We start from the raw sequence: 20,846 nt of genomic DNA on the forward strand, positions 1-20,846 counted from the left end.
AAGTAGCTCTTCAAATCAAAATCATGTGTGTGTCTCTTTATAAAACGACAGATGTAGGTTTTCCTTCAGATGGGAGTTTGTTTGCTCTGCCCTGCATTAACCAGAATAACTTGAAACAGTCTGCTGGCACAGAAAGCGAGGGGGTGGGTGGAGGGTCCGGGGTGTTGCTGGGAGTTGCCGTAGGAAAGTCATGTGCATTCTTAGAGCGCCTTTTGGGGACAAGCAGCTGAAATATTTTTATAGTCAGCTAAGATAACAGGGAAGAATGAGAGTCTAGCTTTTTATAGACCCAATGTGTAGAAAATTCAGTTTGCCCATATTTGTATACAGATCAGTATCTATTCATTTAAACTAAGTTCCAATTTGTGGTGTAGACTGTGAATATTATCCTCTCAGCCCAGTTTGTTGAGGCCTGCAAGTTGTTTTATAGACCACTGTCAATGGTGGAATGTACCGAAATGCTGGGCATGTTTAAACCCTCCAACTTTTTCTTCCAGCCTGGATCCTTTTGCTCATTGTGACCTTTTATAGTCGTACCATGAGATGCTTGGAGTGGTTGTCATGAAATCACAGTCTTTGGAATAACAGGCTGAAGGCACACGTACCTCTTGTTATTTGTGGTAGGTCCCAGGTGACCGTATGATGCAATGAAGTGAATTATGGTAACGACCAACAGGATGTCGAGCTGACAAGGTTATGAAATTTCTCAGCCAGCATTCTATATTACACCTTCCAGTTATATGTTCTAAAATATATGTGCCATAGCTAGACTTACAACTAGCATACCACAGGCTTCTCAAGGCAACCTTAAAGATAACTTACTCTTTTTCCTCTTCATGTGTTGAGAACGTTTTATAGAACACTGGCACCCCAGACTATATATCACCAGGCAATGTTTTGAGAGTGGCAGGAACTTTTGAAACAGAAAGAAACTATTCATAGTCAAATCCTTAACTTTTGTAGGGTGATTTTAAATTTGTTTTCTTTGACATAAAAGACTATTTAGCTTTAAAAAGATCAACCTGCCACAAAGGACTCAATGCACAGTGACTGAATTGAGGCAAAGAACTTTAGATTGTAATTTAGATTTTTGTGAAAATGCTGGAACAGTAGAATAGGTATTTTATTTCTCACTCATAAATGGTTATAAATAGTGGCCAGTTACTGTTTGGAGTAAGTCAGCAGATGTGGTTTCCTTTATGACCAGAGAGACACAGGGTTATTGGAGTTCTATTTTGGGATTATTGCTGTATCCACTTAGACTGGTACTGTTTTTGAAATGTTTGTGTGGAAGCTATCTCAAAGGTTTAAAAATAGATTTAAACAAAGCTAATTAAATTAATTTCAGATTTCAAAATCTCCTATTGATACTAGAAATAAACATCAGCTTTGTTAAAAAAAAAAAAAAAAGATGTATTTTAGTAAAGGTGATAGGTAGACCTCTTTGCACAGTGGTGCAGCACCATAAAAATGATTATGGAAGCTGTAACTGTGAAAACAATCTTAATAATCGGTGGGAAAATTACTAGTTCCATCGCCTTAAATTTTTCTTTTTGTCAAAACATTAAAATTCTTTTACTGTAGGTGATGTATGTATCGGGAAAGTGGAAAAAATAGTAGAGGCAATATTTACCAAGTGCCCTATGATGTAAAGTGTTAGAAACACTGAGAATTGAAGTGTTTTATTTCTTTGAGTAGAACTTAAGAGTAACCTGAATATTTTCACTTTCTTCTCGTATACTGTATGATGTGGAGTGAGTATCTTTTCTTTGCCTTAGTGAACCTTTCTAAGTTTGAATCAGGTTTCAACAACTCACCTTTGCGCTTTCCAAGTTGTGGAATATCTGAGTGCCTTTAATATCATTTCCTTGGGACCATCTTTATCCCACATCACAACCACTTTCCAGTTTCATTTCCAGTGTTACCACTTTTTGTTTCTTTGCTGTGCCTATTTTTTTTTTTTTTTTTGGCCATTTTGATAATACACTTCTGTAAAATGTCATGTGAGTTTGTCCTTGTGACGTGATGAGGCAACTCAACTACCTGCTTTGCTGTCTGGGTATGAGGGAGGTTCAAGAGGGAGGGGACATATGAACTGCATAACAGATATGCCGGGGTCAGTTGCCAACAGGCTCTGAAGGAAGTGATATGATTGGTTATTGGCCGTGATACACACCTGTTATTTATGTAGTGATTTGTGGACCAAGGAGAATAGCAGTGAAGTTACCTAGTTAATATTGTGGCAAATGAAGTTCAGACCATGTTTTTGGGAGACTGGTATTATTTAATTAAACTGTATTAACTGAAATTCATGCATATTGTGCTAAGTCACTTCAGTCATGTCCCACTTTTTGTGACCCCATGGACTGTAGTCTGCCAGGCTTCTCTGTCCATGGGATTCTCCAGGTGAGAATATTGGAGTGGGTTGCCATGCTCTCCTCCGGGGATCTTCCTGACCCAGGGATCGACTATACACAGTAAAGTGTGCTTGTATTCCATTGATGAATTATCTGAGATGCTTGCTCCTCAAGCTATGACCAAGAAGAAAGCTATGACCAACCTAGACAGCATATTAAAAAGCAGAGACATTACTTTACCAACAAAGGTTCATCTATTCAAAGCTATGGTTTTTCCAGTAGTCATGTATGGGTGAGAGTTGGACTATATGAGAGTTGGACTATAAAGAAAGCTGAGTGACGAAAAATTGATGCTTCTGAACCATGGTGTTGGAGAAGACTCTTGAAAGTCCCTTGGACTGCAAGGAGATCCATCCTGTCCATCCTAAAGGAAATCAGTCCTGAATATTCATTGGAAGGACTGGTGCTGAAGCTGAAACTCCAATACTTTGGCCACCTGATGCGAAGAACTGACTCATTGGAAAAGACCCTGATGCTGGGAAAGATTGAAGATGGGAGGAGAAGGGGACAACAGAGGATGAGATGGTTGGATGACATCACCGACACAATGGACATGAGTTTGAGTAGGCTCCAGGAGGACAGGGAAGCCTAGCATGCTGCAGTCTATGAGGTCATGAAGAGTTGGATACGACTGAGCGACTGAACTGAGCTGACTGAAAATCTTGTCTAGGCATGCACATTGAACTCATCCAGCAACAAGCTGTTGTTTAGTAGAAGTTCAATTTAGAATTGAACTGGGAATTATGAAGTCTTTGACTCAACCTCAGAGTCAGCTTTGACTCTTCTTACTCAGCAGCTCAGTGTAGACTAGACATTTGAGGAAGCGTATTCCAGACCCTATCTTGCATGGGCAGTTTTGACTTTATCTGCCCCAGTCAGACCCTGGACATAGTTCTTGGCAGTCACCTTGGTCATTTTTTCCCAGTTCTTTCCTTTCTCCTTCAGTGTCTTACCTCTTCCTTCAGCTTCTGTTTACTTCCTGTGTCCCATCTCCACGTTTTACTGATTGCCTGTCTATCATAATATTACTTCATGTTTCTGTTAGTTCCTTTTGCCATGATCCTAATCCATGGGTTTTTCAAGTTGTCTTTCAGTTATTTTAATATTCTCCTGTCTGACTTCTCTACTTGGTCACTCTCCTTTCCAGCTAATGCCACATGCCATCACAAGAGTAATCTTCCTGGAAAATTCTCTCCTTGAAGTCTCCAAAATAATTTATTAATTACAGAGTAAAATCCAAACTTTTTATCAGACCTTTAACCATTCTCTGCGTTAAGTCTACATCTCCCAGTTTATCACCTGACTCCTCTCCCCAAGGAATCTGGGGTTTCAACAACACAGGCTATCTCATTATCTTCCAAATTTGCCTGCCTCTGGCCTTTTCACACACCATCCTCCTGGGATGCAGTCCTTTCTGTTTTTCTGAATCCCCAGCTTCAAAGACTTATTTCAAGTGAGCTCTCCTAAAACGTCTATTTTGACTTCCCAGAAATGACTTTTCTCTGAAGTTTCATAGAACTTGCATTTTATATTTTCCAGTGTTACTTATTTGTTGATGTGTATTTTTAGTTATCATGTATTACCTAACAGCTCCACTTAGCTTTTACTTTCTTCTGTAGTACCTAGAATGGTATTTGACAAAGTAGTAGCCATAAATCTGTTCATTCTTTTATCTAGTAATTTTTATTGAGCTGCAGCATTTTTTCTAAAAGCTGAACTACATGTTAGAGGGAAAACATTGAAGTCCCTGACCTCACAGAGCTCTAGTTGAATGGGACATACAGAAATGAAGTCAGAGGATTACAATGCAGTAAGCCAAGGGGCATGATGAACAGTGAATGAGAGCCCACGGAGGCACAGAGGAGAGGCCCAAACCTAGATGAGGGTCAACTGGAAATGCTTCCAGGAAGTGAGGTTTAAGCAGAGTCTCAATGGTGAGCAGGAGTTAGGTGGGCAAGTGGGGAGGGTATTGGGAAGCAAATGGAAAGAGTGTTCCAGGCCAAGAATGCAGGGTAGATAAAACATGAGGAGGGGTGAGAGAGCCCTGTCCACTCAGGAATCAAATGCAGTGTAGCTGAATTGTAGGAAATGAGGTTTCAGAGAAAACAGGATCTCTCTGATGAGAAAGATGTGGGCATATTTGATAAATGTTTAGAAGGCAGGACCTGGAGAACTGGATATTTGAGTGGTTTGAGAGGCCCCTCAGATTTCTGTTAAGCGTCCCTCAGTGAATCGGAGACGTTAGGGGGAAGATGATCCTGTTCCAAGTGGGACATTGTAAGTCTGAGATGTCTATAGAAGATCTACAGGATGGAGACAGTGTGGAGCGCAGCAGAAAGCTTTAGCTCAGAAATATGGTTTTGAGTGACATCATCATATGATAGGATGAAATCAGAATGTGTAGGGTTAGTGAAGCAGAAGATTTTTTAGCATATGTGCTGCTGAAGCGAGCACAAAGCAGAAGATTTTAAGACCAAATGTTGAAGCACATCTGTGTTTAAAGGATAAGGAAAATGTGGAGTCTGCAAAGAATAGTAAGAGACCGTGGACAAAGAGGAAAGAGCAAACCGGGTGGGTGAGATGTCACAGAAGCCAAGGGAAGACTGAAATCCAACCAATGGATTTAGCAATGCAGAGACCATTAGTGACCTGAGGAAGAGGAATTTCAGTGTAGGAGAGATATGGGAAAAGGGAACACACACAAAGAAGAGAATACAACTTGGTGCTGGCTAGCTAGTAGTGAGCAGAGAACTGAGCAGATAATTCTTTTGGAAAGTTTGGTCATGGAGGAGAGGATTGAAGCAGAATAGAAGCTGAAAGACAATGGAGTTGAGAGACTTATTTTTTAAGCTGCTGGAAATCTGATCAGTTTAAAGTCTGATGGGAAGAATTCATTAGTTGTAAAGAGGTTGGCCATAAGCTGAATTTAGCCAGAATTTAAAACTCTTCATAAAATTCTTCACCCAAACACATCCTTTTACCTTTTGCTATTCTGAATAAATTCCCAACTATTAATCACTCTGCTCCTTCTAGGTTTCACTGTGGTCTTGTTATCCTAATGGGATTGCAAATTCCTGTAAAGCAGGTTTCAAACTATTCTATTCCCTTATTCTGGGTAGCACTTAGTTCAGTTCTTTACGTAGAGAAAATTCTCGACAGATATTATTTTTAGCACTCTCATTTGTTTAATCTTGGAGGAAATATTTAATGTCCACTATGCGTCAGACATTATTTTAGTTGCTAAGGATATAAATTTCATTAAACCAGGCATTCCTTTCCCCCAAGGAGTTTATAATCTAGAAAGACAGTAAATAAGCTAGTAATAGGAAAACAAAGTAAGTACAGAATGTAGGAGATATCCTGAGTAACTTTGTATATTTACATATATGTATATTTTTTCCTATGAATTCTTTCCAGCATTGTGGATGAACAACCACAAGCAATTGGAGAGCTAAATGACTTACTTAAGGTGGAAAGAAAAACATAGTTTAAAAAAACAAAAAAAGGAAGTATTTTTGAACCCAGTGTAGATTCTCCTTTGTTTACCATTTCTAAAGTCATTGGTAATATGATGGCTGTGCTTTGGGGGTGTTCTATTGGTTGATTGTTACTTAGCTTTTGAGAAGCTAACCAACTCTTCACATTTTCTCTTTCCCGTTACAGTAATTTGCCATCTTCCGTGTATGAATGGAGGCCAGTGCAGTTCAAGGGACAAATGCCAGTGCCCTCCAAATTTCACAGGGAAGCTCTGTCAGATCCCGGTCCACGGGGCCAGCCTGCCTAAAGTGTATCAGCATTCCCAGCAGTCAGGCAAGGCGCTGGGAACACATGTCGTCCACTCGACACATACTTTGCCTCTGACCATGACCAGCCAGCAAGGAGTAAAAGGTAAGCTGGCTGTTTTGATTTTGCCTATTCATCAGAACTCTGTTAACATGCCAAACCTATATATGTTCAGAAGCCAAGTGCCTGCGGGGTTGGCATTGGAACAGGATATGGGCCCAGTTATATGGCGACAGTGCTTTCTCGGCCATAGAGAATGGTACCTAGGAACTGAGAAAATGGAGCCCATCTTTCTCTGGTGACCCAGGACCAAGAGCTAATAAGCGTACATGGTGCTCTTCTGGCAGGACCCGGGAAAGGGGAAGATGAACAAGATGGTGTTCTGACCCTTATGATCATTAATCATCTAGTAGATCACACGGTACCTGCTGTTGAATACCAAGTCTATTTTGTAGTCAAAGAGTGCTTGGTTTTAGTTCTAAACAATCTGTAACCTCCCTGGGCTTCAGTTTATTCATCTGTAGAGGAAGATAAACTAGGTCACTTGGAGCTCAGATTCTATGACTAATTCATTCTTTTCAACCTGGCACCTCTCACACACGCACAATTTTTAAAAAAGGGGTCAGAGAAGTGTTACTGGCTCTTATTCTTTAAAACCTGAATCTTAGCATCAGAAGATAAATTTCTATGTGAAACCTACAGAGAAAGAAAATACTGATATAAATGTCATACTTAAATATTTTATGTGTGTCAAAAGAAGCACAAGAGTATGTACGTACCAGGTTTAAGGTAAAAGAACTATGTTTTGTGAAATTGTGTTATAAATCCTACAGTCTCTCTGATGGAAACTTTGTGAGAAATTAGAAAATAATCTAACTCTTGAGTCTTAATTACTTTTGTTTGATAAAATGTATGACCACAAGTAGCACAAATTTCATAGTCTTGTGGCTCTTCTGAAAAAAATGTTTCATGAATCTGTTATTGTGAGAGGTTTAAATTTTGCTTTGTAAAAATTAGTTTTATTCTTTAAAGTATATAAAGTCAGCTTTAATTTTTGAGTGTCCCCTTTTACTCTCAAGAGTTTTAAAGGCTGTGCAGCAAAACTAGATCCACACTATAAATCTTTTATTTATCCTATGCATAATATATATGTGGTCTTTCCTGGTGGCTTAGTGGTAAAGAGAATCTACCTGCAATGCAGGAGACATGGGTTTGATTCCTGGGGTGGGAAGATCCCGTGGAGAAGGGAATGGCTACCCACTCCAGTATTCTTGCCTGGGAAATCCCATTGACAGAGGACCTGGTGGGCTATAGTCCATGGGATCACAAAAGAGTTGGGCATGACTTAAACAACAAAACAACAGCATAATATATATGTACTTAAGTATGTTTGTGTGTATAAAATTTAGTTTCATGCTGATGAGCATGAAAATTTACTTTCATCGTGACATGCATGTTAATTATTTACAGCTGATAAGTTTTCCTCCCGATCTGTTTTAGTGAAATTTCCTCCTAACATAGTCAATATCCATGTGAAGCACCCTCCTGAGGCCTCGGTCCAGATACATCAGGTTTCAAGAGTTGATGGCCCAACAGGTCAGAAGGTTAAAGAAGCTCAACCGGGCCAATCTCAAGTCCCTTACCAAGGCCTTCCTGTCCAGAAGACCCAGACGGTCCATTCCTCATACCAGCAAGTCATTCCTCATGTGTATCCGGTGGCTGCTAAGACCCAGCTGGGCCGGTGCTTCCAGGAAACCATTGGGTCACAGGTGAGCAGCACCCCAGCCCATTTTAGTGATATGTTCTAGATAGTCTCATTTAATAGGAAAGACAGGCTTGATGAAATGGGGTTTTTGTAGAAGGAATTGGCAACCTGTGGGCCTGTTACTATAAATAAAGATTTATTGGATACAGCCAGATCCATCATTTATATACTGTCTATGTCTGGTTTCATGATACTGACAGAAGGATTATATACTTTCAGTGAGGTCATATGATCTGAAATGCCTAAAGTATGGTCTGCAAAGACCTTTACAGGAAGAGTTTGCCAACCTCTGATATATAAGATACTGTAAGCATTGTAAGATATTTGGAAGTATCTATAAGATAATAGTATGTATTGAACTTCCAGAAATGCTGCAAGATGTCCATGATTGCCTGTTGGTATTTTTTCAGTTACAGTGATCTGTGTTTAAATCATGTGTCAGGCATGAGATACGGTACATGAGATATATTCTATAGAGATGTTTGAAAATTTTCATGCCTTTTTGCAATAGTTTGCTGGTTAGTGGATATAGTCAAGTTTTGAACCCAATAATAATTTGTCATCTTTTATTTTCTTATAAAACTATATAACTAGAATAGCAGTGTATGAGTTGTTTGAAGTGTATTTTAAATATTGTATTTATGTGTAACTGTAGGTCTATATGTCATTAAGTGAGAGAGAAGTTGACTTTTCTTCAAAACTCATCATTGACTGCATAGTAAAACCAACAGAAAATTACTGGTTCCTCTACCACAGTTACTTGGTGCTTCCTGCTTTGGAATTATGTTATAATGACATAGCTTTGTTCTGTGGTTCTTCTCCTGTCACTTGATTATGGTTTTAACCCCCTGTGAGAAGAATAGGTGAGATCTGTTTATCTACTGTTATCTGAATATCCAAAAAATTATGTATGTCTGTGTGTGTGATATCTGTTGGTAATAGAATCAATCATTCTTGCTTTTGAACCTGGAGAACACTTTTAGGTGCTGGGCAAGTCTGTGGTTAGGTCATCTCCTCTCCTAGTTGTTTAGTTGTTCTTTTGCAACCCCATGGACTGTAGCCTGCTAGGCTCCTCTGTCCGTGGGATTTCCCAGGCAAGAATACGAAGTAGGTTGTCATTTTCTTCTCCAAAGGATCTTCCTGACCCAGGGATTGGACCTGTGTCTCCTGCATTGGCAGGGTTTCTTTACCACTGAGCCACCAGGGAAACCCTTTTCTCCTAGAGGAAGAAGCAGAATTGGTTTGTAGACCAGGATGGAAAGAAGAGCCATGTAGAGTTATAAGACCTTGGTTAGAGCTGTGGGCTCAGCACTGGTGGCAAGGAACCAGCTTCCTTATTTGTAAAGTGGAGACAAGAATACGGGACTTGGTCAAGATTAGACTAGGCAAAGTGACATGCTCTGCAAATGTTACAGAACTATACAAATACTAGCTTAGAAAATGCTTACCTATTGAGAGAATCTAATGTAAAATAGAGCAGGTGATTGCTTATGTCATGTAACTTCACTAAGGCAGGGAAGGTTTAATCTCCCACTCAACCTTGGTCTGCCTGTAGATGCCTGAAATGCCTACTGAAAGGGGGCGCTTTTCTTCCTCAGTTGAAGACCAGGTTTATTTATTTATTTATTTATTTATTAGTTGGAGGCTAATTACTTCACAACATTGCAGTGGGTTTTGTCATACATTGACATGAATCAGCCATGGAGTTACATGTATTCCCCATCCCGATCCCCCCTCCCACCTCCCTCGAAGACCAGGTTTAAACATGCTTTTTACAGAAGGAATATCATCAAGTTACATTTAGCTTAGAAGTAAGGACTGGATTACTGTGTTAAAGGCAAGTTTTTACAGGGGCAGTGGGGCTGAAATAAACTTCATGCATGGCACAATTTGCCCCAGAAACATCTTGGAGGAGGAGGATGAATTTGGTGTCATTTGCATTGTTTCGTCATTTCAGTTTAGGTCGATCATGAGGAAAAAGCAGGTCCTTTTAAAATTCTGTGCCCAGTATCTTTCTCCTTAGTTTCCAAATTGGAACACAGATGGTAAAAAGCAAGAAAATGAGATGTCAACAGACTTTGTTGTTCTTGTACATGTAATTGTAGGCAGACAGTTGTTCACTGGAAAGAATATAAACAAATTATTTACTTTTAGGCCTAAGATGGGTTATACAATTCACATGAATTGGATAGTTGGTGGAATTATCCAAATTCCACCATTAGACTCATTAGAACACATTTTTGCCTTATCTGGATATTTCTCTGACTTCTGATCTAAATGATCCAGACAATGATCTCAATGCTTAATTCATTTTGCATGTGTAGTCAGTAAAAACATCTTCAAAATATTCTCAGAATACATTTTTTTTCCTATTGGTGAGAAATGTTGAATGCCTGTGATTGTCCAATTTGTGCAATTAGGATGATCCAGGCATTAAAAGGATTACTGACAAAATAGTCAATAGTATATAAGATGCGTCCTACAAAGGTGTTTGGAAATATTTGTGCTTGCTTGCTATGGTTGTTTTGCAAATACAGCTACAGAGGGAGGTATAAGTGGATTTTAAATGAATGGCAGAAAACCCTAACGAGTACTTAAAATTTTATTTATTATTTATTTTAAATAAATACTGGTGTTTTGCTCAGTAGGAAGATTCTTATTCACTGAGATTATACCTACTGAGAACTCAATGTCATAATCAGTAAGCACCTATGTTTATGTATTGCCATTAGAGGTCATTTGCAAAATTTGGTAAAAATACTCTTGTTTCTGTAGCACATTCTAACAATGAGCCAGTAAACTTGAGGTTGAAAATCCAACATGAACTGTGATCAGTGTATTCGAATTCATGGGACTTTCACAGAATAGAATTTCGGGACCTGCTTGGATGGTGGAGGAGAATGAATGAATGGTTAGGAAACTAAGCTCACAGAGAGGAGGGAAGAAATTAAATAGAGGAGAGAGAGCACTGTAAGAAACAGGTGAGGAAGAATCATCAGAAGAGACCAGAGAAGTCAACTAGAGTAGAGTTCCTGCAGATGTTGGGTGTAGGGCAAAATCAATAACTTGGTGTAAAATTAAAAATAGCATGATTGCCCTTTGATCAAGTGATCAAATTCAGAATCATTAAAAGCAGGACAAATGACATTATGTTCCTCCTAATGGGCTACAGTATGAAATGTATAGCAACTCCTTAAAAGGATTCTTGCCAGAAATATATAGCAGAATCTAATTGAGCCTTTACACCTAACCTCCAGCTTATAGGGAATGTTGAAGGTGAAGAAATAAGCCAAAGCTATCACATCAGAAAGATTGATAAATTGTTGCTTGGTTTCTTTGAAACATTCATATCATTAAACACACACACACACTTTGAAACATTCATATCATTACACACACACACCCTCATAGGGAATACTGAAAGTGAAGAAACAAGCCAAAGCTATCACATCAGAAAGACTGATAAATTGTTGCTTGGTTTCTTTAAGACATTCATATCATTCAACACACACACACACACACACACACACACACACTGACTTCCCCAGAAAGAGACTAGAGAGATAACAGCACATCTAATGTATGAACCTTAATCATATCTTGGCTTTAAAAAAAAAAATCAACACACAGCTCTGAAAGACATTTAAAGAACAATTGAGGATGTTTAAATATGGGCTGAATATTAGATGGTATTTTGGAACTGTTCTTTTCTTAGCTGTGATAATGGTATTAGAGGTATGTAGGGCAGTGTCCTTATTCTTGAGTGAGGAATGCCATGATGTCTATAATTTACTTTCAAATGCCTTTTATACACAAATATAGCAAAATTGTAATAGCTATTGACTCAGAAGTGGAAATACAAGTGATTACTGTTTTTTATTCTTTGGGTTATCTCAGCATATTTGAAAATTCCTTATAAGAAAAAGAAAGAAAATGTGAACATTTTCTTGACTTATGAATAGAATAATATAATTTTAAGATGAATTTAAAAGCTCTAAGTTTAGTACATTTACTGAATGTCTAGAAAATTTTAAAAGTTTCAACTTTTGAATGAGATGGAAGTGGATGTGGACATGGTAGACATGAGGAAGCCAGGGAAGAGAAGTTGGCCTTGGTCTAATTGTGAAATGATCAGGGTCCAATATAAGAAGTCAACTTGAAGAGTTGAATGCAGAGGCTTTTGTGAAGGATCCAGCATCAGGATTTGATTATGGGCTGTTGTGAAGAAAAAGATGGTGATGAGCTGGACTATTCTGAACTTCCTGGCTTCAGAAATCAGATAAATGTGCTGTCTGATTGATTAATTGACCCTTGCAGCGGAGGATTATGAGGTAAAGATGAGTAGCTCCATCTTTGTTTTAACCAGTTCCATCTTTGATTGATGTCAAGAATCAGGTATTCTTGAATAACAGTCATGGAATCCAATGCTGTTTTAGAAATGAAGTGAGAGAGGATTAATGGAGAAAATTCAGTGGTTAGCGAATAGACCTAGTAATGATAGATAAATAATACAGATTTTTTATACTTGTCTTAATATTATAAAGTGGGAAGAATAGGAATAATGTGATTAGAAATATGTAAAATGCTTTTTACCTTGATGGAGAGTGTCAAGATAAAGGGGAAAATACCTTTCTATTGTGATGTTTCATCTTTCAGAGTCCTAAAAAATAATTTATTCTTAAGATTATATAGACTGTTGATTTCTATGTGAATCAGGCTGGGTACAGGAATCACTAAATTCACCTTCAAGTATTAAGAGAACAGAAATTAATAGAACATATAGAGTGATCAGGGCTTCCCCAGTAGCTCAGCTGGTAAAGAATCCACCTGCAATGCAGGAGACCCTGTTCAATTCCTGGGTTGGGAAGATCCCCGGGGGAAGGGATAGGCTACCGATTCTAGTATTCCTGGGCTTCCCCGGTGGCTCAGACAGTAAAGAATCTGCCTGCAATGTGGGAGACCTGGGTTTGATCCCTGGGTTGGGAAGATCCCCTGGAGAAGGGCGCGGCAACCCACTCCAGTATTCCTGCCTGGAGAATCCCCATGGACAGAGGTGCCCGGCAGGCTACAGTTAGTGGGGTTGCAAAGAGTCGGATACAACTGAGCAACTAAGCACAGAATGGCCAAGAGGAATTGGTTTCTTGAATGTAAATTAAGTTTGAAGTGTACTACAATAAACAAAAGATAACTAATAATAACCTACTGTATTGCACAGGGAGCTTTATTCAGTGTTCTATAATGAATGGAGTCTGGAAGAGAGTGGATATATGTATATGTATGGCTGATTCCCTTTTCTGTACAGCAGAAACTAACACAATATTAAAAATAAATTATACTCCAATAAAAAATCAAATTTGAAATAGTTGAAAAGTCATAATTTTGGCAAAGATAGGTATCTGTGTTGCCTACAGTAAGTACTGGTACTCCATAAATATTTGAAAATATTTCTGATATTTTGCACAATGTATAGATCAAATTAGAATTACATTTCTAGTGGTTATAGTTATTTTAACATTTCCAGCAAGTTTTCACCTCTAATGTGTGCTTGGTCACTCAGTCGTGTCTGAGTCTTTGCGACCGCATGGACGTAGCCTGCTAGGCTCCTCTGTTCATGGGGATGCTCCAGGCAAGAATACTGGAGAAGCCAAATTTCAGAAAACACCCCTCAAATCTGTTTTTGTACCATAAGATCATTGAATGGATACACTTTTTCCATTGTTCAAGGGTGTCTTTTATTCTAAATGGATTTTCTTAACAGTGACCCAAGTTGGAGACTTATTTGGCATCAAGAGTTTTTGGTTGTTTCAAACATGTTTTATGTATTGCCCAATTACTGGGAATGAACATTTACAGTGACCTAATGATGCCAGATGGTGTGAAAAGACCTTGTGTGAGATGGAGGGTTGGGAGTCCAGCTTCCAGGTTGGGTGTGCCACTGCCGCCTTGTGAAATCATGTGTTTTTTGTTCATTGTGGGAACGTGCCCCTTAATTAGACAGTTGTACAAGATGAGACAAAAATTTAGGTGCCTCAAGACTTTCCTATTGCAAGTGCCAAAAGAGCAGCACATTGCACATATGAATGCTTGCATTAAAGAGAACAGAAATACTAGAAAACCTGAAGTAGAAGTAAACAGAAGAGAAAGGATATTTTTAGTACAGCACTCTAGCACAGATAAAGGTAATCAAATAACGCTCAAACTCACTTTCATGGTTGGCAACCATAAAATCCCCATATTGTTGGGGAAAAAAGCTCCATACAGGTACAAGATGTACAAACTATAAGGTATAAAATAAGTTATAAGTATATATTGTACAACATGGTGAATGTAGCCAATATTTTACAATAGTTATAAATGGAGCATAAACTTGAAAAATCGTGAATCACTATATGGTATACTTGTAACTTATATATAGCAACTGTACTTCAATTAAAAAAATAAGGAAAGTTTAATTTTAAGAACCATAAGAAACACTCTAAATTCTCTAATATATATTCTATAGAAGAAAGTAAGTTTTTATGTGTATTAGGAAGAAAAGGACCACTTCTTGATGTGAAATCCTGGTATCATTGAAAAAAATCTTTCTTTCCTTTAATTATTGGTCATATAAATAATAAGCCCTTGGGCAAAAAGTAAAGAGTTTGCAATCCTCTTAGAGGTTCTAGAAGTTGGACAGGAAAATAGAAACAATGGGCCTTTGGAAAAAGAGATTCTTTAACTGAAGATTGGTCTTTTTGGCAGATAAATTCAATAACATCCTCATGCTCTAAACCACAATACTGGGACACACACACACTTCTGAAGGACCAAACAGATTCACTTGGTTTTATTAAAAATGAAAAGAAAGCTTAAAAAAAAAAAGCATCATGGAGAAACTAGCATGAAAGCGTGAGCTCACTGAAGTGGGGAAGTATATTAACTTCAGAGCCGAAAGTACTTTTTAGAAGTCTCAGGACTTTGGAAAAAAAATTTCCTGGTTTCTACCACATAGAAGCCAATGAAAAAATAGAGCTGTCTATTGACTCTACACAGTAGAAAAAACAGATGGGTAAGTAGAGATGTATTGGGCTGGCCAAAAAGCTTGTTTGGGTTTTTCCGTAAGCCTCTTAGGTGGCATGAGTGGTAAAGAACCTGCCTGTCAATGCAGGAGATATAAAAGACACGGGTTCAATCCCTGGGTTGGGAAGATCCCCTGGAGGAGGGCATGGCAACCCACTCTAGTATTCTTGCCTGGAGAATCCCATGGACAGAGGAGCCCAGTGGGATACAGTCTACAAGGTCACAAAGAGTCAGACATGAGTGAAGCGACTTAGCACAGTACATATAAGATGGTACAGAAAAAGCTGAACAAATTTTTGGCCAGCCCAGTAGACGTAGCGATGGGCTTCAGACTTTGAATATCTCTTCTCATTGATGAGAAAGGAATTTAGTGCTCAATTAAGGGATCTAGGACATGAAATTCTGCTTAGAAACCTCTTCTTTGATTTCTTCAGACTTTTCTCTGCACTGATGATGAGCATTACTGGGGTGAGGCCTGAAGCAAGGATGAAATACTAATTTTGTCCTGATGGGAGGATAATGCCAGAATGGTTGTAACACTTTCACACTGGTTAATTCCCTAATTGAGTCCATAACTTACATAAATACATGAGAAGTTTCAGGAAGGAACAACTATTAATATAAAGCATTATTACTGCAGGCTCTCGGCCTCTCACTTCTGTGTTATCCCTTATGTGGTAAGGTGGGCTGAGTTAGCCAGGCTGGGTCAGCAGTGGGGGCAGGTTTGTATGTGGTCCTCTTCTCCACTTCCCCAGGCAATGTGCTTTTGGGGTCAGGGCTCTCCTGGGTGCACTTGACCTTGCAGAGGTGCTGCTGGGCAATGATGAGGGAAGGTAGGGCCAGAGTTACCAAATATCTGCCTTTTCCAGGAGCAGAGAGTCCTGTGAGGGTGTGTTGATTGCATTTACTGCAGTTAGGCCTCCTTCAGGTGGAATAAATCATAGCCACCAGACACTTCCTATGCCATCTGAGATTTGCTTCAGTGTCCTACTCAAACAGCCCTTTGGCATAATCTAAGAAATACTTAACTGACCAGTAGGGAGTCTGGTTGTCCCCAGTGGCTCTGAAATGCCCATCTTTGCCCAACCTTACCTGTGTCAACAGCATGACGCATACACATGACACCTTGATTGAGAGGTCCTGGACCTCCGCAGTGTCACCTGCTCTTGCTCTAGCCACCTCTGCCAGATGGACTTCAGGCAGGGGCCCTCTTCTTGGAGTCAAAAAGATCAATAGAGCCAGGGGTAAGATCCAAAGGGGAAACACACGCTGCATGTGAAAGAGAACACGTCTCCATGTCACTGGGCTTCTGCCAGCGGCAGGAAGAACTGCTGGTTTTACTTGGAGTGAGAATGTAGGACTGAGACATTAGGATAATCAAAATATAGATTCTTAGAACTGAAGTAGAGTAATTCAGAGAATGGGTGATGACCCAGACATTACCTTTCTTACTGCCTATCATCCCGTCTTTACCCCGGCCAACGCCTTCTGGGCACCAAAATGGCTGTCAGTTTTGAGTGTTCACTCACCCTGACCTTTTTAATAGACAAGCACATTTATGCTTCTTCAGTCCACTCAGGTGTTTTTCACTTTATTGGCAGTGAAAATGCCTTTATCATGACATGGAATATCAAATTTCCGTATTTTATATCTCTAGGGCTCATTGAGATTATATACTGTTCTAATTAGACTCTTGTTTTTGCAGAGAAGTAGGCATTGAAAATAATGATGGGGCAATTCCGAGTAGATGCATGCTATTTCACTTCTGATATCGGCAAAGTGGCAAGGTTTTGTGGTCACTTGAAGACGACAGCTCTGAGCATGTTGGAAGTGGTTTTAAGAGATCATGGCTTGAACTGGTGGCTGGTGTAGGCTCTTGTACATTACAGAAATGTTTGAAGAGTCACAGCTGGCATTTCTAGGGTCTGATGTTGTTTCTTGGCTTTGTCTACATGACCCCTTGGAATTGAGACATGCTAAAATGAAGTGGAATCATCTGATTTACTAAAAGCACAAACTTAAGCAACAACCCCATCCTTCAGAACCTGATTCATAAATTTCAGTGAAAAAAACAGCATTACCCTTTGTTGAAAGATATCAAAAGGATTCCCCGACTTTGCTCTGCACCTTCCCCCACAATGATGGTAACATTGTTTTCTTATCCTCCCAGTTTTTAGTCCTTTTTCTCTTTTCATATATAAAAGGGTTTATATATGAAATTGGATGTTGTTTCAATGAGCTCATTCTTTGAGACTGTGCAATTTGCTCTAGTAATACTGCTGTTTGCAGTTAGGAAATTGGTTTTGAAGGAAGTGTTTCAGAACCCGTTAATGAGCTGCACATGAAAATATATCTGTTTTTCTGTCCACCTATTTACTGTATTCTCAGTGAATTCAAAAGCATCCAATGCTCTCAGGTCAGCCCCTTGGTGAACAGGATTTGCCACCATTGAGGATGCCTGCAAAATGCCTGCATTTTGAAATCCAGACAGAGGAGTTCTAAGTATTTTGAACAAAGAGCAGTGCTTTCAAGATGGTAGTTTGAAGAGGACTGCTTTAGAGTGTGCAAGCTTTGACGGAGTTAAGAAAATGGTCTAACGGTCTGTGGCTTTGGGGCAGGCATTTTAATGAGGCAGTGTACTTTTATAAAATATTTGATAGAGAGCATTCACATTTATGGCCTTAGTTGACCTTCAGAACAACTTCAAAATAACGAGAAGTAGGTATTCTTGTCTCCCATTTACTTAAATGAACCTTGAGGCTCAGAGAGGTGAGGGGACTAGCTTATATTAGTATTTCCAAGACAATCACTCTTTTTCCATTTTGGCAAATTCATCATGTCTCTGGCCCTCGGTTTCTTTATTTTTCAAATGACTGGTTTGGCTGAGAAGACTACCAAGGCTCCTTTTAGCCATGCAGTGCTCTGACTGTAATGATTTTGACGTCTTTCTTCTTTTCCACAACTTTAGAGGCCACTTATACTTACTCACAGTATCAATGGACAAAGCAAACTGTACAAACATCGAACACAGTCAGTACCTAGAATGATCTTCCAAATCTACCCCAGCTTGAGAGACTCAAGTGTTGGCTCCTCCAAAAAGCCTTTCAGCCCTTCAATGCACATTGATCCCTCCTCCCTAACCTTTTGCTGCATATAAAATCCAATCAGACCATTTCAAAGTTAATTGTCCTAAAGCTGATTTTTGTGCCTCTCCTCTCTCCCCCACAAACTTGTGCTTTTCATGAGGACAGGGCCACTTAGGAACTGAGCTCATTGCTAGGCACACCAGAGTCATCAGCAGATCTGTTAGTGTTAGAGTAGGCAAAGTTTGAAGGTAGTCATAAATCCTGCAAAAGCTTACGCTTTGTGCACACTCGATGTCTAGCAGGTGAGCCGGGGACCGTGCGGCACATCTCTCGGGCACTCAGGCCGACGGCGGTCTCCATGGCTCTCCTGCTGCGCTGTGTGGCAGGCATGGCCTCTCACTTTCTGCAGCAAGGAAGACTCATAGGTTGGAGTCTTAACCCCCAGTGCGCCTGTAATTGGAGATAGTCCGTAAGGAAGTAATTAGGAGTAAATGAGGTCATAAGGGTGAGGCCCTGATACAACAGGGTTAGTGTTTTTGTAACCAGAGAGCTCCGTCTCTTTGCCAGGTGAGGACATGGCAGGATGGCAGCCTCCTGCAAGCCGGGGAGAGAGTCCTCACCAGAGCTGGCCACGCTGGCACCTTGATCTCAACCCTCTGGAACTGGGCGGGAAAATGAATGTCTGTTGTTGAAGCCACCCAGTCTCTGGAATTTCGTTATGGCAGTCCACGCTGACTAATAAGGGTTAGGAACCGGAACATGTGGGGAGGCAAGTGATTCTCTGGTGAGCAGCGAATGTTCCCGCCACAAGTGGCAGAGCAGTGGTCAAGACAGACGTGGTTCCCTGCTCACAGGGAATTAAACCTATTAATATGACTTGTGGCATTCAGTTTTTCTATACTGCTTGCAACCAAACCACAGGTAATTATTAGTTTTGAGTTCTGTGTACTTGGATGAGATACAGAAAAACTGCAAGCTTAACCAAATGAGGCACGTGTTACAGTTTACATAGTGTTATAAGGCCCCAAACGGTTTTATGTTCCTTTCAGTATCTTTCTTTGTAGACAAAAAGGAAACTGACAGGCAATGAAGCTTTATAGAAAGAATTTCTCTCAATACAGTTCTGGAAATAAGCTTTGGGCAGAATAGGCCTTTATGTTCATCATTTAGGAGAGATCCGATTACTGTAGTAATAACCATGTCATGCCTATCTGCCTGTCTTAATTTCCATCCTCATCTTGGGTCTGTCTTTATAAAGGAAGGATCCTTGGTAATGGAGTTAGGATAAATTTCATCTTTGTATCATCTAGTACTAGGATTTATGATGTTGTTTATGTTTTGTTGCAAGGGGAGGTTAAGGGAATTATGATGTAGGAATATAATCATGACAAAACATAATTATTCTTTTTGCAATTTAAGAATAGCAAGGCACACATATCATAGTCTGCTAGACTTGACTATTGAAATCCTCAAATCATTGTAGAGGTGGAGAAAATAGGCAGCCCAAATTTGATCGTTTATTTAGAAAAGATGTCAAGTAGAATCATAAGTTTCATGCTTAAGAATTTTTCCCCCTTTTATGTTACTTTAAAACCATTTTTTGCCTTAGTGTAACTTTAAAAATACTGTTTCATAAAACTAAAGTCGTTGTCTGGAATTCCTTGAAGCCCATGGTTTGGCTTCAGCAGGCTTTAAACAAATACCCTGTCAGAAATCAATGTGGATACAGTTACAACAGTTAATGCCCTAGTCACAGTAGATACTTTGTAAAATCAATACCCTGAAATATCAGAGGATTATGGTTGTATCAGATACCCCAAATGCCTAACATTGTTTTAATTACTCTAATAAGAAAGCTGGGTGAACTTAAAAAAAAAAAAAACAAAAAACCTTTCCTATAAAGAATGTTCTACTCAAGCCAAAGCAAATTTTTTACAAGTTCTTTTAGAAAATCTGGAAGTATTTAAGCGTTTTCCTCTTCTTCTTGTGAGACAATGCCTGTTACCCTGCCAGTGCTCCATCGAACAATATTCCCCTTTATGACAACAGGCCTTTAGAACAAGTTGATCAAATATGTTGCGTTAGTGATAGGGTTCAGAGATTTGGATGCTTTTTCTTATTGGCACATAGACATAAACATATTTAATGTTCTGGTACATGGATGCTGAAGAGCTCTCATGAGGTTTTCTAGTTTGGTTTGGAGCCATAGTTGGTCCACAGGCTCAAGGAGGACTGTTTTGCTCAGAAGATGGGCAGAAGTCATTTTGCCAGAGGGGAGATGTGTTTATATCATAGTGAAAATATTAATAGAAACAAAGAAGAGTTGTGACAGGAGTTTGGATTAATCGTTACATTACTTGCAGGGAGAGCTCCTCCCAAGAGGGTCCTCAGTCTGGTTTTTATGAGAAATCCCAGGGGTTTTTTTTTGTTTTGTTTTAATAAGTGGGATTCATGTTCCTCAACCAGATTCATAGAACTGAGGGTGTAGTTTCTTCTTGCCAGAATACCTTGAGGCTTTTTGCCAGAACATTGGAATAAGGTACTTCTGGGTGTGGTAGAGGTGAGTGTGGCAGTTTCACACATGGGATAATTCTTGGGACACCTGTGCAGTGTGGGTTGATCATCCATAATGTGACTTCTAATGAGTCATACCTCAAGGCATGGAAAGTCTGCCTCTCCATGCCTATCTTGAATAATTTATTTCACTTATTGGTAGTTATCTATTTATTATAATTC

At 39.4% G+C, this 20,846-nt stretch overlaps 1 protein-coding gene across 14 annotated transcripts in view; it reads left to right on the forward strand.

The window, feature by feature from the left end:
• LTBP1 (latent transforming growth factor beta binding protein 1) overlaps nucleotides 1–20,846 on the forward strand; it is a 443,172-nt gene that overhangs the window by 220,236 nt on the left and 202,090 nt on the right. For all 14 annotated transcript variants that reach the window (XM_043468289.1, XM_043468293.1, XM_043468292.1 and 11 more), the window contains 2 exons: nucleotides 6,081–6,305; nucleotides 7,701–7,969. In XM_043468289.1, coding sequence (XP_043324224.1) covers nucleotides 6,081–6,305; nucleotides 7,701–7,969 — 494 coding nt within the window. The remainder of the gene's footprint in view (nucleotides 1–6,080; nucleotides 6,306–7,700; nucleotides 7,970–20,846) is intronic.

The sequence above is a fragment of the Cervus canadensis genome, chromosome 5, assembly GCF_019320065.1.
Source record: "Cervus canadensis isolate Bull #8, Minnesota chromosome 5, ASM1932006v1, whole genome shotgun sequence".
Classification (NCBI taxonomy): domain Eukaryota; kingdom Metazoa; phylum Chordata; class Mammalia; order Artiodactyla; family Cervidae; genus Cervus; species Cervus canadensis.